General features: G+C 32.7%; 2 protein-coding genes across 2 annotated transcripts; both read left to right on the top strand.

Moving 5' to 3' along the window:
* Window positions 1-5479: 5479 nt before the first annotated feature.
* On the top strand, window positions 5480-7249 carry LOC128201067 (uncharacterized). The gene has a single exon (XM_052896674.1). It carries the CDS (start codon window positions 5480-5482, stop codon window positions 7247-7249), a length of 1770 nt encoding a protein of 589 aa, XP_052752634.1.
* Window positions 7250-13203: 5954 nt separating this feature from the next.
* Window positions 13204-20381, top strand: LOC113516665 (cdc42 homolog). Its single transcript, XM_026901124.3, has 4 exons — window positions 13204-13381; window positions 15157-15266; window positions 17426-17623; window positions 18161-20381. The coding sequence occupies exons 1-4, from the start codon at window positions 13204-13206 to the stop codon at window positions 18248-18250; spliced, it is 576 nt and encodes a 191-aa protein (XP_026756925.1). The 3' UTR covers window positions 18251-20381.
* Window positions 20382-20471: the final 90 nt, after the last annotated feature.

Raw genomic sequence — 20471 nt, 5'->3', positions numbered from 1 at the left:
ACATCCGTACTCTTTCCCGAGAGCGTATAGCTGTGCATGATGCATTTCCCCACGTTAAAAAAAGGTACAGTGATTCAATTCTGCGTGCTATTCCCGGCGATCACACTTGTATGACATGTGCGGGGAGAGGTTCATCACGTGAAATTTGATGCAAACTCACCTAAACCAAGTACACGGCACTAAGAAAAAGACGTACGTTTGTGCGAAGTTATTTTAAACTAAAAGGAGTCTGGCGAGCAGTCATACATACAAAAGAGAAACTTACCATGTCCAGTATACCCAAAATCATTACCAAGAAAAAATAATTTGGGTCAGCATATGTGGAATTATAGAGTGACTACAAGAGATAAGAAGGTAACCTTTGTAATTCAATTACAAACAATCAATTGTAAGGTCAATTAGAAAACGCATATAAAGTTATACCATCCGGAGATATTTACGTATATTCCACCGATATGCGAAAGGATCGGGTTGATGGTCATGTCGGGGTCCTACTCCGTAACAATAAAGCTCTAATAACAATAAGCAACAGGAACTAATGACTTCAGCACATGGCACGACGAAGAACTACGTAATGATTTTAGCTGGTAGAAGTGTATAACTCCTACCACTACCAGACGACCCTTAAAGAAGAATATGGACTCCACCCCCGAGGCATATGGATTTGCATGATACATTTCCCTACGTTAAAAAAAGCATCGTGACTAACGTGACAGGATTACAAAAAAAAAAATGCTAATTAATAAAGAACCAATGACTTCAGCACATGGCACGACGAAGAACTCCGTAATGATTTTAGCTGGTAGAAGTGTATAACTCCTACCACTACCAGACGACCCTTGGAGAAGAATACGGACTCCACCTCCGAGGCATATGGATTTGCATGACGCATTTCCCCACGTTAAAAAAAGCATCGTGACTAACGTGACAGGATTATAAAAAAATGCTAATTAATAAAGAACCAATGAATACAGCACATGGCACGACGAAGAACTCCGTAATGATTTTAGCTGGTAGAAGTGTATAACTCCTACCACTACCAGACGACCCTTGGAGAAGAATACGGACTCCACCCCCGAGGCATATGGATTTGCATGATGCATTTCCCCACGTTAAAAAAAGCATCGTGACTAACGTGACAGGATTACTTGTATGTTTATTACTCCCGTTTATTTACAATTCCTTCTTACAAGTTTCGATATTATTTTATGTTTGCTAATATGTAATTTGTTTTGTGTTATTAATACAATACGTAAATTTGAAACATGTCTACTAAAAATTATTTAATACTTAATCTTGAAACATTTTAAGACTATATTATTTTCAGAGAGAAATAGCATTATGGTGCTGCCGACTTTACCTGAAAGCCAGGTGATCAAAGCTTTGCCACAAGGTGTCACGATAGTTCCGCTTGCAAACAAGCCTTGCAAGCCTTGCCTCCTCTGGCAAGAACTATCTGAGTCCGAAACGTTTTGAATAAGAGAAGTATTAGTAACTTCTAATACACGGTAAAAGTATTAACAATTATTATCTGTTGATGATTGTTTAACATTTTAAAAGGAATTAAGAAATTGTCACAAAGGTTACGGTTTCCTCACAATGGAAAACAAAATGGGTTTGCGGCCGCCATATGAATCGATTACATTCCTGGCACTATCTCCGTCATACTTCAGCAGCAGTCTGCCACCACCTAGCATGAATGTTCTTACTGCGCTACTCAAGACTACAATCATTACCTCAACATCTTGAGTCACAGTGGTACAGCCAGGAAAATTAAGGATATGTCCTACAAGTAGCACATTTGCTACATGTAGCAAATTCATAGTGACGAGAGTTAAATTCGTAGCAAACAATCGGACACACATAGCTTCCGCAGCTCTATGCATTACAGCTGGGTGTCGCTGTGGATGCCTCTTACGTTACTGCATAAGATTATGCAAAATCATCAATTACTGGTGTCTTTCTTACAAAACTGTTATCAGCGCTCATACGCCATTAAGACTACTTATCTAGACATATCAGAATCAATATCTCGAAAGTGTTAAAATTATATATCGAATCTTTTATGCAAATACTGTTCGACGTAATAATAAGTCTAAATGTTATTTTTACATACAAATATAATAATTGAACTTGGTAGACAGATACACAATATCTGCATAATATGGCAAAACTAGGAAACCTAATCATATTTCATGTGTGAATGAACTAAGAAAAAGAAGATAGATCATATCGTCACCTCTATAGCAAATTTACGAATCTGCAGTTTTTTCAAATTTGACATTTCTTTAAAAACCTACATTTTGCGCCATAGTACTTATTGTGGCTTATTTTCAAATTTCTACCTCTAACGGTTAAAGAAATCGAGTAGCTCGAATCTCCATATTTTTGTGATATATCCAAAGTAAACTTACTAAATTTAGAAACATTGTTTAGGCGAAGTAGATTTCATGACCTCTAGCAAAAACTTACCACGGTAAAATTATGAATCTGTCATATTCGTGAATCTACATTGGGTAAAACTTTAACGAATGTGTCTTTTAGCTCACGCAAAATTACAGAAATGACATATTCGTAAGTTTACATTGGGAGAATGTATATATCATAGGAGTCAATTAGCCCATAGCAAACTTACGAATCCTTGCAAAAGTTGCAGAAAGAACAAAGAATATGAATACCTTGACTATTTCGGATTGAATATTACAATAATGTATTCATTATACAAGAGGAAATGTGAAGACGAAGGCGCAACCCCAGCAGGAATAGAGACTTACCGGAAAATATTCAGATCATATTATAATTATTAAGATTTTATGTGCCAAAAAAAGATTTCGCCAAAAAAATGCGTCGCTCACAATTTGACTGACTGACCTGACAATTTCTGAACAAGAAATCATTCAAAACACCTTAAGCGACGCGACGACGCTTATCTGCGTCGAGATGCTGACAAAGCAGCAGCTAAGAATGGCTCGACAATTTTGGCTTACAATTTCGATTTAGAGGCAATCCTCCAAACCCTTAAAGCTGCATCCGGCACATTCTTTTATGTTCGCAAATTAGCTGTCTACAATTTGACTTTTTATAAATTTGACAATCAAGACGTAGATTGTTTTACATGGGACGAAACAGAAGGAAAACGGAGAAGTGCTGAAATTGCAACTTGCGTCTATAAATATATTTGTAATCACGGGCAGGGTATAACACATGTGAGAATGATATCGGACAATTGTGGCGAGTTATGTATTCTTGTAAATTATAGTATTTGTCAAGATTTATTTTATTATAATTTTCAATGCATAAGTGACAAAGATAGAACTAAAATGTTCTGTCATGTTTATTTTTTTATAAAAGTTAAATATTTTCTATCGCAATTTAAACTCTAAATTAAAAGATTATTAAAAAAAAGTAATTTATTTGTTGAAGTACCATTTTTATACTTTATACTTGTTTCCTAAATATATAAACAGCAAAAGTGACCAAACACCCTATGAGTTTCATTGATTTGTAGCTGTTGTACACAGAAACGCACAGTAGTATAAAAAATATTGTCATTTTTTAAAATATGTGACTTGGATACAGTGGCGTAGCTAGGTAACCAAAGGCCTGGGGGCAAAAAATAAACCAGCCTAAGAACAGAAGGGAGTTTCCCGCAAGTTTCAAACAAATTTGTTCGAGACTTGTTGGGAATTCCCCCATATTTTTCAAATAAGATGCCATTATGAATGTCGCGTTTCTGGAATCTGATTTATATTCCGAATGTGAGAGAAATTTTCACTAGTTTATTTATAGTTTGTACATCAGTCCAAGGGGCCCCTGAGATTGGCGAGTCCCGGGGCACTGCCCCGTACAGCCCTAACTGATATTATAAAGTGAAAAGATTTGTTTGTTATGATTTTACTCAAAAACTACTAAACCGATTTTATAAATTCTGAAATGACCATTAAAAAACTAAATCTTCGCCAAGTAACATAGGCTATACTATATTTAAAAATAAATTTGTGGTCCATATCCTATTTGGAACAATTTAACCGGCATTAAAATATTACCTATATAAGTCATTATTTTGCGTACGCTGCAAAAACTATTGATGATATATAAAATAGTGTTGTATATATTTATAGTATATATTAATATAATCATGATAACTCACAAAACTACTTCAAAAGCAATGTCTATGTGTTACCGATAACATGTATTATAACGAAACTTTAAAAAATATATTTACAAATAAAAAATATCTTATCCTGACTGACATAATCACATCATCAAAATAGCCCATCATGACGAATTGCACAAGCATTAATCACGACGGTTTAAAGAGAGAACCACGTGGTGGTGGACTTGATAGGGTATATTGCAAGTAATTGGGCTATCAGACCCCATTACTCACAATCCGTTCCTCCCTATCGCGGATATTACTTTTATACTATTAAAGTGATTGTCAAAGCATTAAAGTCAAGGGGGCCAGTTTAATCGTGCATTTTGTACTAAACGGTAGGGATGAGTTTTTACTAATACCAATAATTTTATTCCGTACATGTTTCACCTTTGTATGTAAGACATCAAAAGCTAATAATTCCCGATAATTAGATTGTTTTTCACTATAACTCGAGTTGATCAATTCGTTTGATGATGTTTGGCTTAACCTACAACTGGTCAAACGTTTACGATTCAGCCAAGTAATTCTCATTCGATCATAAAGCACAATTAGGGGAGAGTCGGGTAGCCCCGGCCGGCGGGTACCCTCGGTCAGTGCTAGTTACAGGAAAGTTCGCACACATACATGCACAAGTGTCACATCCACACGACCGCAGCACCATTTAGCCGTATATTGCGATGTGCGAATCACGATGTGCGAACAACACGTGACATTCGTTTGTTTAACAGTACCTATACTTTTGTGTGCGCCGTTTACTTTTTGAGTGCGGTTATTGGTTATACAATGTAAGTACTTCACCATAGTATATTACTAATTCTGTAAGTTAGTCATTATAGTTAACAAATTAGGTAAATACTTGACGTTGTTTTTATTGATATTTCCTATATGAATAAAAACATAGGATCGAGGCGGTCGGGTACAATCGGACACTTTTTTGTCGGGTACCCCCGGACATTTCTTTTATGACGAAATGTTTAGTTTCTTGGATTGCATAGTGAAATTAAGAAACGTGGTAGTTTCACCATGTCTGTTTGTCTATGCATCTCTATGTTACAGTCTTTTTTTATTACAATGTTGAGACAAGTGTATAAAATCTTGTGTCTTTTGCAGATAATGCCAAAATTCAAAGGAAGGATTACGCCTAGAGGAAATTGGGACGAAAATAAAATGAAACAGGCTATAAGATGTGTACTGGAAAAAAAGATATCGGTGAGAGAGAAGCAGCTGAGAGATATGATGTGCCGAGAAGCACCCTTCAGGATCGGATAAAAGCTGTCGGTAGTGGACAAGAAGCACAGTTCAAGCCAACACTAGGGAGATATGAACATATGTACCTTCTCAGAAAATCAATCACTGCAATTATATAACCATGTCAAAGACCTCGATAATCGCCTGATGCCGCTGACCAAAGTAGAGTTTTTGAAATTGGCATTTCAATTTGCAGAACGTTTAAAAATACCTCATAGGTTCAATAAAGAAAAGAAAATGGCCGGCAAAGATTTTTATTATAGCTTCATAAAGAAATACCCAGATATTGCTCTCAGAAGTCCAGAGTCAACCAGCATTGCAAGAGCCGTTGGGTTTAATAAACCACAAGTCTATCGGTTTTATGATCAGCTCCACCAACTACAAGATAAATACAAATTCCCTGCCTCCAGAATATACAATGCTGATGAAACGGGGGTCTCCACTGTACACAAGAATGAGAAAGTTATTTCTACTAAGGGAAAAAAGCAAGTTGGCAAGTTGACTTCTGGTGAAAGAGGACGAAACATTACATTGATGTTTGCTATGAGCGTGTGCGGCCATTTTATACCTCCACTTTTTATTTTCCCGAGGAAAAGGATGGATAAAAATGGTCGTTTGATGATTGGAGCTCCACCAGATAGCATTGCTATTCCACACGAAAGTGGTTGGATGAATGGTGAGATATTTTTGATGTGGCTCCAGCATTTCAAACAGCACGTACAGCCTTCGAAGGAGAACCCTGTCCTTCTGATTCTCGATGGACATGGAAGCCATAAAGAGTTGGCAGTGATAGAATTTGCTCGAGCTAATCACATCCATATGATTAGCACTCCACCACACACAACACACAAGGTGCAACCTCTGGACAGGGTATTTTTCAAGCCGTTTAAGTCTGCATTTGGTTCAGCAAGCGCAATGTGGATGAGACAAAATCCAGGGGCTAGGATCACTGATTATGACATCGCTGCTTTAGTCAATTCAGCTTTCGTTAAGGCAGCGAGACTAGAAATAGCACAGAATGGGTTCAAATGCACAGGGATTTATCCATTCAATAGGGAAATTTTCAGTGATTTGGATTTTTTGCCATCATTGATGACCAATATTGAACAGGAACCAGCTTTTTCTGAAGAGACAGTCGTGGGATCACAGTTATCAACTAGTTGCAATCAGCAGAAATCCAGATGCTGCAATCAACAGTCATCCTCTAGTGGTACCCAGCAGCCATCCACAAGCTGCACCCAGCAGCCATCCACTAGTTGCACCCAGCAGCCATCCACTAGTTGCACCCAGCAGCCATCCACTAGTAGTAACCAGCAACCATCTACCAGTCTTATATCACACCCATCAGCCAGTGGCAATACGCAGCCATCATTTATGCCCGCATCAACGTCAGAAATTACAGAATCAACTGCACCTGCTACTGTAAATGAATTGCTTAAGCAGTTGTCCCCTCTTCCCGATGCATCCAAGAGGCGTCTTGCAGCGCGTTCACGAAAAACACAAAAAAGTGAGATTCTGACATCTTCGCCCTTCAAAAATGCGTTGGTAGAGAAAAAGGCTGCGACCAACACAACCAAGGCTGCAACCAATAAAACTACAACGAATAAAAGAAAGGCGGCAACTAATAAAATGAAAACAAAGAAGAATATTCAAAGTTTGACTCAGCTAGAAAGAGACCACGATACAGAATGCATCATTTGTGGAGAAACGTTCGAGGAAGATTGGATCCAGTGTCATAGATGCAAAGACTGGGCGCACGAAGCGTGTGTGGATATTGATCCGTCGCTGGCTTACTACTATTGTGACGTATGCAAGGCTAAAGAACGATTTGGTCATCAGTAATTCTATGTCCGGGGCTACCCTCCAAAAATTATTTTAACAAATATTGAAGACTGCTTTTGAGACTTGATTTAAGCTAATATAATAAAACTATCAGTTTCTAACTTAATTAATATTATAAGATATATGTTTAGTTTAAGTTAAAGTTTAAAAATAAATGTTTATTTCGGTTGATTTTCAAGATATCATGAGTTTTATTTATGTGGCCGAGGCTACCCGACTCTCCCCAATCTATTTTACTTAAAAGATATTAATACTTCATCAATCATACTATCGAAATATATATATTTTTTAAATTGTAACAAAGTTAATCCTACATAAAGACAATGTTCTTTGTAGAAAGCTAAATATAAAAAAAATTCAAATGTAATAATTACGTAGGTTGCGAAATATTCCCTAATACGCCATTATTGAAGAAGTTACCAAAGTATACGTGACGCTTTGGAAATGATGGTATATATAAATATTATATACAATTTATAATATACATTAAGGTAATAAATATAAGTATATACAGTAATAACCTAATTAGTGTGGTAATTTATGCAAAAACTATGAAAGATGTAATTTGTCATATAGCGCGGGTGGTTAAAGCTACCAAAACTATATAATTTTTGAAGCCTATAATATATATATGTATATATACATACATATTGTTATGCAAGGACAGATAATATAATTATAAAATTGTCTTTTATGCTAATAATTACTTTAATATTATGCAAAGATAAGGATTATGTAGTACGAATTTTTTAAATACATCGAAAAATAAGGCGGTAGATGCATAAATATCAATAAATACATTTGTTTCCCAAAGGATCCTTCCAACAACCACTAGCTTCTAAATGTAATGCAAACACCTACTGACCTGCAGCCCAGACCAGGGTCTCTTCTTCGATGTTTAGGAGCCGCTACAAACTGCTACCAACCGACTGGCTGTGACGTGTCACGGGAGCTTACTTGTTTATGACAGAAAAACACCACTTCAAATACTCGTAGTTATCTTGAGAGTGCTTGGATAACAGTTCATATCAATATTTCACCATCAGGACTACGATACCATAGAAACATAACGGAGCAGAAAATTATTTGAACTTGATCGCCATGTACCGACGCCGAAACGATTAAAAAGAGCGCTAGTAGTTGCGCCCTCAACTCACGCGGTAGTATGATCCTAAAGACCAAACCGCTAAACCAGTAAGTGTCACAATTATGCCTAGATGGCGCTAGTGGTAATTTTAAATAATGTCTTCGAAATATTAAATATATTAATAATTATTTATTACATAGAAAATGTATTATACATATTTATAAATAGAGTATCTTATCTGAATGATAAATTTATTATTTTATTTTATTTTTTATTTGTATTGTGTAATGTGACCCAAACAAGAGGGTTACCATCCCAGCAATTTATACTACATTTATATTATAAAGTAAATTATAAGGAAACGGTTTCATCAGATAAGATTGTATGATTTGTTGTTATGTTCTACAGATGAACTTTTATTAAGGACGGTATCAATGGAACTTAAGATTTTATATAACTTTAATATTTTGAAAGCAGATCACTTTTGTTAACTGTAAAATATTAGAATTAAGTATACGAATCCCAATTTATAATATATGAATTCCTATTGACAAGAAGTAAGTTACGTTGGTGTATTGAAATTGTTTCTTCACTCTAAGTCAAGACTATTATTTAAATAGAATTTAATTATTGTTGTCAGATAATAACTATCTAACGGCTTATCATAGACACAAACTACATGAGAGTGCCAAAGTAGGACTTATTATAATCAAGTCCAAGCCACTTGGCTGCAGTAGTGACTTGACCATCATTCAGTAGGGCTAGATTGCAATCATCTAATATTTCTAGAATATGTCTGGATTTTACCGTATTACATCTCTAAAAGGCATGTTATGCGTTAAAGTTGCTACTGATTATTAATGGTCTAGGTATTTTTCAATAAAGTACAAGTTTAGTTTTAGTGAGAGGAACACTACAGCTAGTAGGACAATAAACAGTAGCTAACGAACTTTTTTTTTTATTCTTAATTGTAATCTGAACAATCAATAAATTAATTAAGTTGTATTGAATATCTTCAAATAGAGTAATAACAACGTGATTATGAAAATTACAATCTATAAATCCTCACTTATTATTTAAACGACCTATTGGAGTGATCTATTCACGCGACATACGCTGCTTTACCGACTGCACTGCATCTAGTAAAGATCTGCCACCGGTTTCGCCGCATTACCCAGCGTCTCATCACCTCACCTGCCCTCTGCTGTTGATGGCCCACCTGATGGAAAGTGGTAACCGTTGCCTATAGACATGAGCAGTACCATGGTCATAACAGAGTAGTAGTATATCTAAATAACTGTTATACATAATTGTTTCGCCCATGATTTCCGGAGACTTGGGATTATACTACATAAACGACACGTTCTATTTTGGTATCCGGCCGATGACCCCCTCTCCCATTGTACAGGCTTCTCATTCGTTGCCTGCCTGACCTCGATGCGGCACGGCAGCGACTATCAAGACATATCCATCGTGGGTAAGTGCCTGCCAGGGACGGAAAGGAGTTGTTAGTAATAAGGTGTAATGGCCTCATTGCTAGCAATGTACCCTATCAGGTTGACCTCCACGCGGTTCCCTCTGGAAACCATTGTGATTAATTCTTGCTAAATTCATCACAATGGGCTAAATGACCTGCTTTTGTCCTCACTTATCATTTCTCAATGATGCCCCGCCAGTATATCCCGCTAGCACAGGCAGGACTACTATGCCATTTTCAACCATAAAAAAAGTGCCTGCCCGAATGATTGGAACATTTTTTCAGTTGAACTCTTGTTACTCTTTCTCGTGCTCATGATATCTTATTTTGTAAAAACAATGTAAATATGTATATACAAATTAATAAAATTTAAAAGAGCACATTATTTTGTTCAAGCGTTTCCGCGCTTTTCATTAAACCCTACAGTTCATAATAAAAAATGTCAATGTCAAATGTAAATCACGCAAGTGGAATATTTTATTTTATGTAAGTATTATATCGAGACAAAACAAGTAAGTTATAAGACCAAAACAGATTTTTTCAATCTTTTATCGATATAGTCTGAAGGAACACCTCTCCTGTTATTATATCTTTTTTTCCTTTTCATTTGTTTTTATGGATATTAGTAAATTACTGGTCATATTCAATGATTTACTTTGAATATTTATATGTAGCCTTATTGCACTGAATATTCTTCTTGAAAATTTTATATATTTGAAAATACAACACTATTTAGATAAATTATCTAAATAGTGTTGTAATTCTGCATGCCCGAATTGTCGTCATAGTCGTTCAATTATACTTGTCAGACGTTTGACAGATTGTACCGCACGCACATCACTACTGAATTAAATCAATGGCGTCACCGTCAATTATTCAACCCGCTACATGAATTTTGTAATTTTCAACTATATACGCAACGTGTTGATATTTAGTTTTCAGTTTTGTTTCATATTATCTTTATAAGGTAAGCTATATATGATTATAATTCATCTTTTCCATCTATATTACAACAAAAAACTTGTGTTCCGATTCTTCACAAAATGGACGTCAACTAGTATTGTGACGTGATTATATAAAATGAATAACATGTTTGTGGGTATTTGTGAATGTTTTATCAAATTTATGGTAAATAAAATGGTAGTTACATTTTATATATATGTCACATATCAAATGAGCGTAAATATGGTATATGAGATATTACACATTATGGTCTGCCATTGTAGTAGAAATGAGGCATGGCGATGACTAGTCTTGCATTAAAAGTGCGTCGGCTTCTTGGCTACTTGAACAATGTTCCTGACAATGGCGAAGTCTTTGTTCCTACATTTATTTCAATTTATGTTACACTTGTTTTATTTACATGATGTTTATTACGGTCATTGCCCTCATAATGTAGTATACTATAGAATCGAGTGTATTTAGTACAGATGGAATGCTGTCATAGAGCAATCTCAAAAAAAATCTTTTGTGTCTTAATGTTAAATCCTAAAGTTACTACATAAAATTCATTATTTAATATATATTAGTTGTAATTAAATATAAAATTAATGGCTAGTAGTCATCCTAATATTTATATATGTGCTACCTTATTAATATGTAGATAAGGTTTCAGCTATTTTAGATATATGTTTAGTTTTTCTATTTTATTATACTTATTTTACTTTTGATATTCAATAGGTATACTATTTCATCATGAAAATCATCATAAATTTATTGTTGTATTGAATATCATCACTCAGATCATAATAAGTATAGTAAAACACTGTTTTAAATAAAATTTATGCCTTTATGCGAATTTAAATTATTTAGCATATATTAAAATTTAACCACTATAAGCTTTGCGATTCAGTAATAAATTTTTTTTTATCATTTTTTAATAAGAATGAATTCTTTTTTATTTATAACATCCTTCTTCTATACTAATGAGTAGTCATCTACCTGATAACTATAGATGTCATAGAGTTTGTCACTTATGACAACCTACATTCATTGCCACTTCTTGGAGCTAAGATTTTATATGTATTACTAGCTTTTACCTGTAACTTCATATATGTGAGATGTGTTCACTGACTAAGATGAAAAGTAGCCTATGTCTTTCTTTATACCTTACACAACCCTATATATGCGGGCTGGAATATAGTCCTAAATATGCCAATGATCCCATATAGTATGTGTATACCAAATTTCATTGTCTTTCAGATTAATATATCATAGTGTATTGAACATAAACATTATTTATTTTTTTTATTTATAAATTGCTCCTTATAAAATAAAATATGATTCATGATATCATCTAAGTGTTGAATATGTATTGATATGAAATTTTTATAATTTTGATGTTAAGTACATGTGTAAGTGTGATGTTAACTTTTGCTAGCAATTGCTTGGTGCTATCATTGGATGTTACTTTTATGATATTGAGAATGGCAATCAAGCTGATGGCCCACCTGATGGAAAATGGTAACCATCACCTGTGGACATTACAGAATGCAATATTATGTCTATGGTATTGCACATGCATTGCTATAATTGAGAACTATGATGTTATGCCTCTATAACCTATAATTTCTCTGCCACAAAACTTTCCCTTCAAATCAAAACAGCCATGCAAGCACAGCTGCTTCATAGTAAAAACACAATTGAGACAGTGGTACCCATGCTGATGACTTTTATATAGATTCCCTTTTTTAACTCTTCTTTTAATTTATTGATTAAATGCTCAGGCGAGTTCTTATTATCTGTAAATCCTGTTTTTAATAAGATATGTATGTGTTACATCCTTTGCTGGACTCTATATAATAATGTCATTTACATTTTTGTTCCATTTTGTATGACTGTGTATTTCTTTTACTCATTATGCAATTACTTATATTAAATAGAAATCTTAAACATTAGGCGAAGTAAAAATTTACATGATTTATTCTTATGTCTTATGTCTTTCTCTATTGAACTAAAATGTTTAAATTACAAACATTTTTTCCTTACTACATACTTATTTTACTGACTCTACATTCATCATCTATTAATAATAATATTGTATTGAAGCACTAATCAGTGCTGTTTATGAATCATTTACATTTTATATAATTATATTATTCTATATATAAAAACATTATCCTGCTTTATAATTAATCAGCAAAATACCTCAGCCTATTTTGAATTTATCGTGTCTTGTTTTTTATTGAAGAATAATTATATATTCTTTCAATATGCTAGTATGTAGGTTGTTATAACACCAACTGAATATCATATTAAAAGTATTCATATTTTTGTTTCAGGTAACTGCTTTTGCTCGAAGTTGCTATGATCAGTGAACCACTGCAAAAAGCGAGCCAAAGCTAGAAGTTTTGAAACATATATTACAAAGTTACCAAACATTACTTCAAGATGCAGACAATTAAGTGTGTAGTAGTGGGTGATGGTGCTGTTGGTAAAACCTGCCTGCTTATAAGTTATACAACAAACAAGTTCCCTTCAGAATATGTGCCCACTGTCTTTGATAACTATGCTGTCACTGTTATGATTGGAGGAGAACCTTACACTTTAGGTCTCTTTGATACTGCCGGTTAGTATGTTTCATATATTATTTTTGTGTATATATATTATCAGCAATGTATATAATTTAGTATTATATACAATGCCTAAGCATTAGAATATCTATACTTATATATAAACCGAAAATTTAAATTAGATGTGAAACATTATTTAATTTATACTTTACCTAGGTATTTACTCTCACAGTCAAAATCTCACAGATTAATCAGTCTTACCTCTTGTTTTATGAAAAGGATGTAAGAGGTACTATATCAGCACAAAAGAATCTCTGTCCTCAGTAATTCCCCTTTGCAACTTCCTGAAGGAGAAAATTGAATGCAACTGACTTGCTCAAGATCACCAATAAAGACAAGAAAAACCTTGAGGACAAGCAAATAGCTTTGTGTGCTTTCCTTGACATTGAGGCCATATTTGATATTACCCCTATTGACACTATAGTATAGAGTCTCTCTCGAAAAGTGGTTGATAGAACATTCATCCATTTGATGAAGTCAATGCTCTCAAACCAAATAATAAAAAGAGGATACACACAGGGAGGTGTTTTGTTGCATTTACTGTAACTCAACAAAGTAGATCAACTCTTAAAACAAATAACTGCTGTATATCACAATCTTTTGAATAGAACCTATGGCCATAATAAGTTATGTAGAACTAAATCTAAGTTTTAACTACACTAATAATATACATATTTGCTTAGTCAAGCAGCGTTACTTGCACTTGACTCATAAAATAAAATCAAAACTTATAAACAACTGCATAATGTTTTTAAATGACTTAGGCAGCAGAAATAACATTATCTTGAGATTGATCCCTGGTCACTCAGATATTCATGGAGATAAAACAGATGATTAATTAGTGAAGGAAGGAGCAATAATCCAAATTGAACCAGAGCCTTTTTGTGGCATGCCTCTAAGCCTAAACCTCAGACAACTCAAATGTGAAAGCTTAAATGACTATGAATAATAACTAGCTGTTATTGCCAGGATTAAATCACTGGAAAGCCCTGATCAAGTTTTCAGAAAACTTAAAAAATAATAATTCTGTTGACTAAAAATTATATGTATTAATTAACAATGGCTCTCACTGGATACTGCAAACTAAATAAGCACATAGTCCAACTAGGTTTATGTTTATAAAGTTTACAGACTTGTTAACAACATGGCAGAAATGCTGCAGCACATAATGTGTGACTATAGTCCACTCCCACATAAATGATAAAAAATACTAAAGTCAGGGTGACTTTATGAATTACTGGTTATCATCATCATCATATTTTTTGCTGAACATAAGCCTCTCCCTTGGAGGGTTTTGACAGTAGTGGCCACGCATGGCATGCAGATTGGCAACCACAGTCAGGCTTTAGAGATGTCTTAAGAGGAATGCTGCTGCCCATCTCTCGCTCTCCCTTGGTCACCTATTACGACACCCATGTGAAAGGAAAGGGTGGTCTATTCTATGCTGGAGCCACATGACCACAAAATTATTGGTTATTAAAGAATTATTGATTTTTTTTTTCAAATAATCCTTAACATAATTTATCCTAGTAATACATTTATATATTTTTGAATACAGTAATTCTTAAAATCTATTTATTTTGAATGTTGCCAGTGGACCAGCAGATACTATATATAATCCTTAGGTATATTATCTACATTACTTAGGTAAAATATGTAATGAACAATAATGTTTCTAATATTTCGGTATTTCAGATTTTCGGTAATATTATAAAATGATATAATTTATAATATGATTAATGTAATTAATGATAAATCAATAATTCCACAGGCCAAGAAGATTATGACAGGCTGAGACCTTTGAGTTATCCTCAAACTGATGTTTTCCTTGTGTGCTTCAGTGTGGTGAGCCCTAGTTCATTTGAAAATGTTAAAGAAAAGGTATTTATATTTATTATTTAATGTTATTATTAAGCTTAATTTACTTTATTAGTATTCTCAGTCATATTGTATGTACCTTAAATCTCTTAAGGATTGATACTTATAGACATAATTATTTAAACTTACGTTACTAATGTACAAGTTTTGCATGTGTGTTTATGTTACATACTCTTTTTCTATTTTTTTTTTTTTTTTGATTTGTATGAAATTTGGACACTTGTAGATCATACATCAAGTAAAAATATTTTTAAAAGAAGACTTTTTAATTATTTGTTGAGTCAACAAAACCAGCTCTAGTTACAGGTTACTCAATAGTTATTATATCTCATAATGCTTATCATTGTTTTAATTTATGTATATGTATATATATATGTATATATTTCATATGTATTAGTTTATCCATATATATTAAAACTAATGTTTATGTATTATATGTGCATTTCTTATGTGTATATTATATTTATATTGTGTATTGCCTTAAAGTGTTACTATAATTGTCACATATTTTTCACCACATCTGCCCTTCATACGCTTTCTGTTTTTACCTAATGGTTAGCTGGTAGAGAATGCCATATGGCATTAAGCTCGCCATTTGTACAAAATTTTATTGTGCAATAAAGAATAAATAAATAAATAAAATACATAAAACATAGAATACATGAGTAAGGAAGCGAAAAACAGTATATAAATAGGAATATTTGATAGAAGTAACACTCAATTTTATAGTATTGTAGTTAGCTATATAATAAGTTAGCAGTCTGGCTCAGGTTTGCACAAGTAGATAGAATTTTCGAAAATCATTACTAATATTATAAATATTAAAGTGAGTTTCCTTATTACCTTATAGCGTCTTAACGCCAATCCCTATGAAATTTGAGTACTTTTTATCCCAGAACTTGAAACAGCTAGTTTCAACTTCTGCGAGCAGGATTTCTAGAATAATGTTTTGCTTTGTAAAGTCTGTTTTCATTATAGTGTTAAAAACACCAAACACCAATAGTACTCAGTCTTCTGAATATATTTTCCAGTGTCTTTAATTTGTGGTTTGTATATATAACTTAAATCTATATATACAACTTAAATATTCTTACTAATCTCAGTTATTTCTTTTCTAATAGTTTTGTCTTATTAGTAATTGAGCTCTAGTTGCAATCATATCTTTTGTTTTAGCTGTTAGCCATTTTATTTTAAGCTATTTATTATTTTCCCAATTCTCTTTTTTTTTTTGCTTAGGATTTCTTATAGTTTATATATTATTATATTTTTATTTATGTTTATTTTTATATTTGTTTTAAGTATTTAATTGCTTTGGTCTTCTTTATGAAATTGTATAACCTTTTTCATCTAAATTCATTAATAGTAATTGATTTGATTGTTTATTCTTAAATAAAGGGTCTGTTTTCGTTAGACGTTTTTAGTTTTTCTTTTAATAGTATTCACAGAAGGTTTCACCCTTTTTTTTATTTTTTTAATTAGTATTACAATATGCCCTCATATACTAATGCAATCAATATAATCTCTTAGTTCTTTATTTATCACAAATACTTCATGTGAGGTTGTTTTCTCCTTTATAATAAAATACAAGCTCTTTGTGATCCTCTATACCTTCACCAAAGCGTCTAACGTCACTCATTCTGTTATTGTCCAGTTCATTTTTCTAAAGTATATGTCAATTCCATTAATCTTTCACTAGTATGCACTGAATGTTGTTTATTTAAATGTATGTTAACATTGTCTTTTGGTGGTTTTCTTTACAGTGTGATCATGTTTTAGACAGATTAATTGAAGAGTATTATAGGTAATCGTCTTCCCTTACAATGACTAGCCAGCTTGGGCTCAAATGTTTGTTTAATACATCTAAATTGTGCATTTTTATATGTTGTAGTTCCTTTTGTTGTAGATTACCATGTCGGTTACAAGTCTGAAATATCTGACACTGGAGCTGATCCTTCTCTCACAACTTAATTACTGTAGTAAAAGCTGTGCTTAATTCTGTATGATGCTGAGTAATATATTTAGTGATAGTTATTATATATTTAGATATAGGTTTGCTGTGCTCATACAAACTAGAATAAAAAAATCTTATATAAGTCATATATATATAACATTTTTTTTATTATTTATATTTTAATGTATAATTATTAATTATTCAATTACAGTGGGTGCCCGAAATAACTCACCATCAACAAAAGACACCATTCCTTTTAGTGGGAACACAGATAGATTTGCGAGATGATCCAGCAACGATGGAGAAATTAGCTAAGATAAAACAAAAACCGGTATCCTTAGAACAAGGGGAGAAGCTTGCAAAAGAACTGAAAGCTGTGAAATATGTTGAGTGCTCAGCTCTTACACAGGTAAGCAATAGCAAAACTACACAATTTTTTTTTATAATAATTTTTATAATTTATATCTAAATTATAAAAAATATTGTTATTCATCATCATATCAGTCATTAACTGCTGTAAATAGGCCATCCCCTATGGGGTAAGTTTTATCAGTAGTTGCCACGTTTGGCAGGTGGTTTCGTAACCACAGTTAGGCTTGGCTTATGTTTTAAGAGAGACACTACTAGCCCATCCTTCTACCATTAAGTTCCCTTAGTCTCCTCTTATGACACCCGCGCGAAATGAAGGGGTGACCCATTCTATGCCAGGGCCACGTGGCATAGAATACCACATGTATACCACCATATTTTGCATTAATATTTTTTAATGTTTAGCCAATAATAATATTGAATTATATCATTGAAGTAGGTTACATAAAAGTAATGTAGCAAATACAATTATTAGTAGATATTTAACTATTGTATATGCTGTATTATTGATATTTTTCTTTATTGTAAATTTTTACGATCAATATAAAATTTCATGTATACCATTTTATCATTACAGAAAGGACTGAAAAACGTATTTGACGAGGCAATATTGGCAGCGTTGGAACCTCCAGAACCTGTCAAGAAAAGGAAATGTGTACTGTTGTAGATGTAGCGAGCTATGCGCCATAAGCGACGCGCCTCACTCGCACAGCACTTGTATGGATCATACAGGTCTTGTGTAACTAACATCTGTAATATTGAACTTATTTTTATAAAACTTATAATTACTGGTTATATCGATTATTATGCCATAATAAAAATAATGAATATTACAGCTATCTAGGGAAGTGACTCTTACGCTACAATGTATCTATGCAGGCCTTTGCAGGTTTTCCCATGATTTTTAAAATGATAACTAGCAGCGACTGTATAATGTATTCATATATTTGATATAATTTAATTATTATTTAATTATTAAGTCATTATTCGTACCTACCATTGAATGTATTTAATGAATCCCTTAATTAAATGGAACTGAAATAATATTTTAATCGTTGTTTATTGTAATATGGAATTGCCTATGCAATATTTGCTGGAATCAATGAAGCAACGTTATGCACAATATTTACTATGCACAGTGCGATTACCCTTTTTTATTATTTGTACTTTGTAATTTCAAAACAGTTATTAATAATTAATGTATTTTAATAATTACGCCTGTCTGATCGACAGCCGTCCAATTATGTGTGTTTGTTATAGTTTCCATGTATTTTATTTTATTTAACAAAACGTAATCATTTCTGTAACAAATAAAGTGTAAGGAGTAAATAGTCTGTTATTGGCGACATCACCAGTATTAATGACATAATAGGCACAAATTTTTCATTTTTTGCGATTTTTGAGATTATTGTTGCCCAAATACTGTATGATACAATTTAACATGCGATATTTTACCGTTCATAATTGGAACTTGCCCGGTAATGTAATTAGTTTGAAGAACAATAAATCTTTAATGAATCGTTTTATAATTTTACGAGCCCTAGCATTAGTCTGGAGGAGTCGCCGACAACGAACGGTATAAATTAATAGAATAGATTAAAAATAAAACTTTTTTATCGAACACCAATCTCCAATATAGATATTTTTCTAAAATACAAAAGGAAATTTATAATAAATGCCACGATTCCAGAAAACCTAGAGATGTCACATGATTTTCATACAGTATTTATTCAATATGACTTTCAATTATTTTCTATAATATGTACTGGGTGAAATTAAAGTTATTAGTGTGGGATTATTCTAAAAGTGGACATTTTTCTTAGTGAAATAATTTTAAAAATAAATAGTGTTTATACTAACCCTGGTCATGCCGTGTTTATATGGGAGGCTTGCAGGTTATTAGTTTTATTTACACATTTTTTACTGGTAAAAAAGATTTCACCCAGTATATAATTGTCATAATACTGTATTTTATCGAATATGTGAATTTTGACTGAATCATTAATGTTCATTCCATGCGACGTCTTTGCATTTTGTGAATTTTAATCATTGACAATGAAAAGAAGGTTAAGTAAAGGTCGTGCAATGCGAAGCCGCCTTCGGCCATTCGTGAAGCATTGTTTTTATACTTTACTAAAGAAGCATTTGTTACACTGATATCATATACGGTTCCAACAATGGTTGTATGTTAGCAGTGTTTAATAATGTGTTTGCATGTCTCAGATATATATATAATTTAATTGGTGGTTTACTTTCCTTCTGTTATCAAATATAGAATCAATTTCATTATTTTATTTTAGCCAACATCTATTTTCTCTCTATGTATGTAATCAAAGGCGAACCCGGAGAGACGTCATCATTTATGAATGTCATGAAATTATAGATCATTTATTGAATGTATATTTTTAGTGTGCATACATTGCATGAGTTTGTACACGATCGTGAATTGTAAGTCGTGCCCCAGTCATCTCTCGGTACGCCTTAGGATGCAATATAAAAAAGAGAGATGAGTTATTAAAATTCGTCATTATATTTAACAATTGTAATTTATTAATGATTTAACAAGTGTATTCGAATTGAATACTAACAATGTTAGACATTCGATCAAGATTTATACGAATTGAATATGATAATTTTAATAATGTAATTAAAACTTATTGAGTTAATATTTTTATAATCTGAAATTATTTTCTTAATGTTTGTCTTGAAATATTATTGGATTTACTATAATTCTTTTGTGTCAGTAAGTAGATATAGGTGTATATTGCATTGAAACAATAAATATAAGAATAAATTAATGTGGTATTTTATTTGTCAATACTAAACATTTAAAAAATCTATATTGATAGGGTTTAAGTGCACTAATAAAGTTAGATTTGTGTACATTA

The sequence above is a fragment of the Galleria mellonella genome, unplaced genomic scaffold, assembly GCF_026898425.1.
Source record: "Galleria mellonella isolate WM207_F2 unplaced genomic scaffold, CSIRO_AGI_GalMel_v1 utg33, whole genome shotgun sequence".
In the NCBI taxonomy this organism is placed as follows: domain Eukaryota; kingdom Metazoa; phylum Arthropoda; class Insecta; order Lepidoptera; family Pyralidae; genus Galleria; species Galleria mellonella.
This window is presented reverse-complemented; position numbering and strand designations above follow the sequence as displayed.

Bases quoted from the DNA above. Each gene is read 5' to 3' on its own strand.
- LOC128201067 (XM_052896674.1), top strand. From the start codon at position 5,480: ATGAACATATGTACCTTCTCAGAAAATCAATCACTGCAATTATATAAC.
- LOC113516665 (XM_026901124.3), top strand. From the start codon at position 13,204: ATGCAGACAATTAAGTGTGTAGTAGTGGGTGATGGTGCTGTTGGTAAA. The intron at 13,382-15,156 runs GTTAGTATGTTT...ATAATTCCACAG, and splicing joins AGGTCTCTTTGATACTGCCG to GCCAAGAAGATTATGACAGG. The intron at 15,267-17,425 runs GTATTTATATTT...ATTCAATTACAG, and splicing joins TTGAAAATGTTAAAGAAAAG to TGGGTGCCCGAAATAACTCA.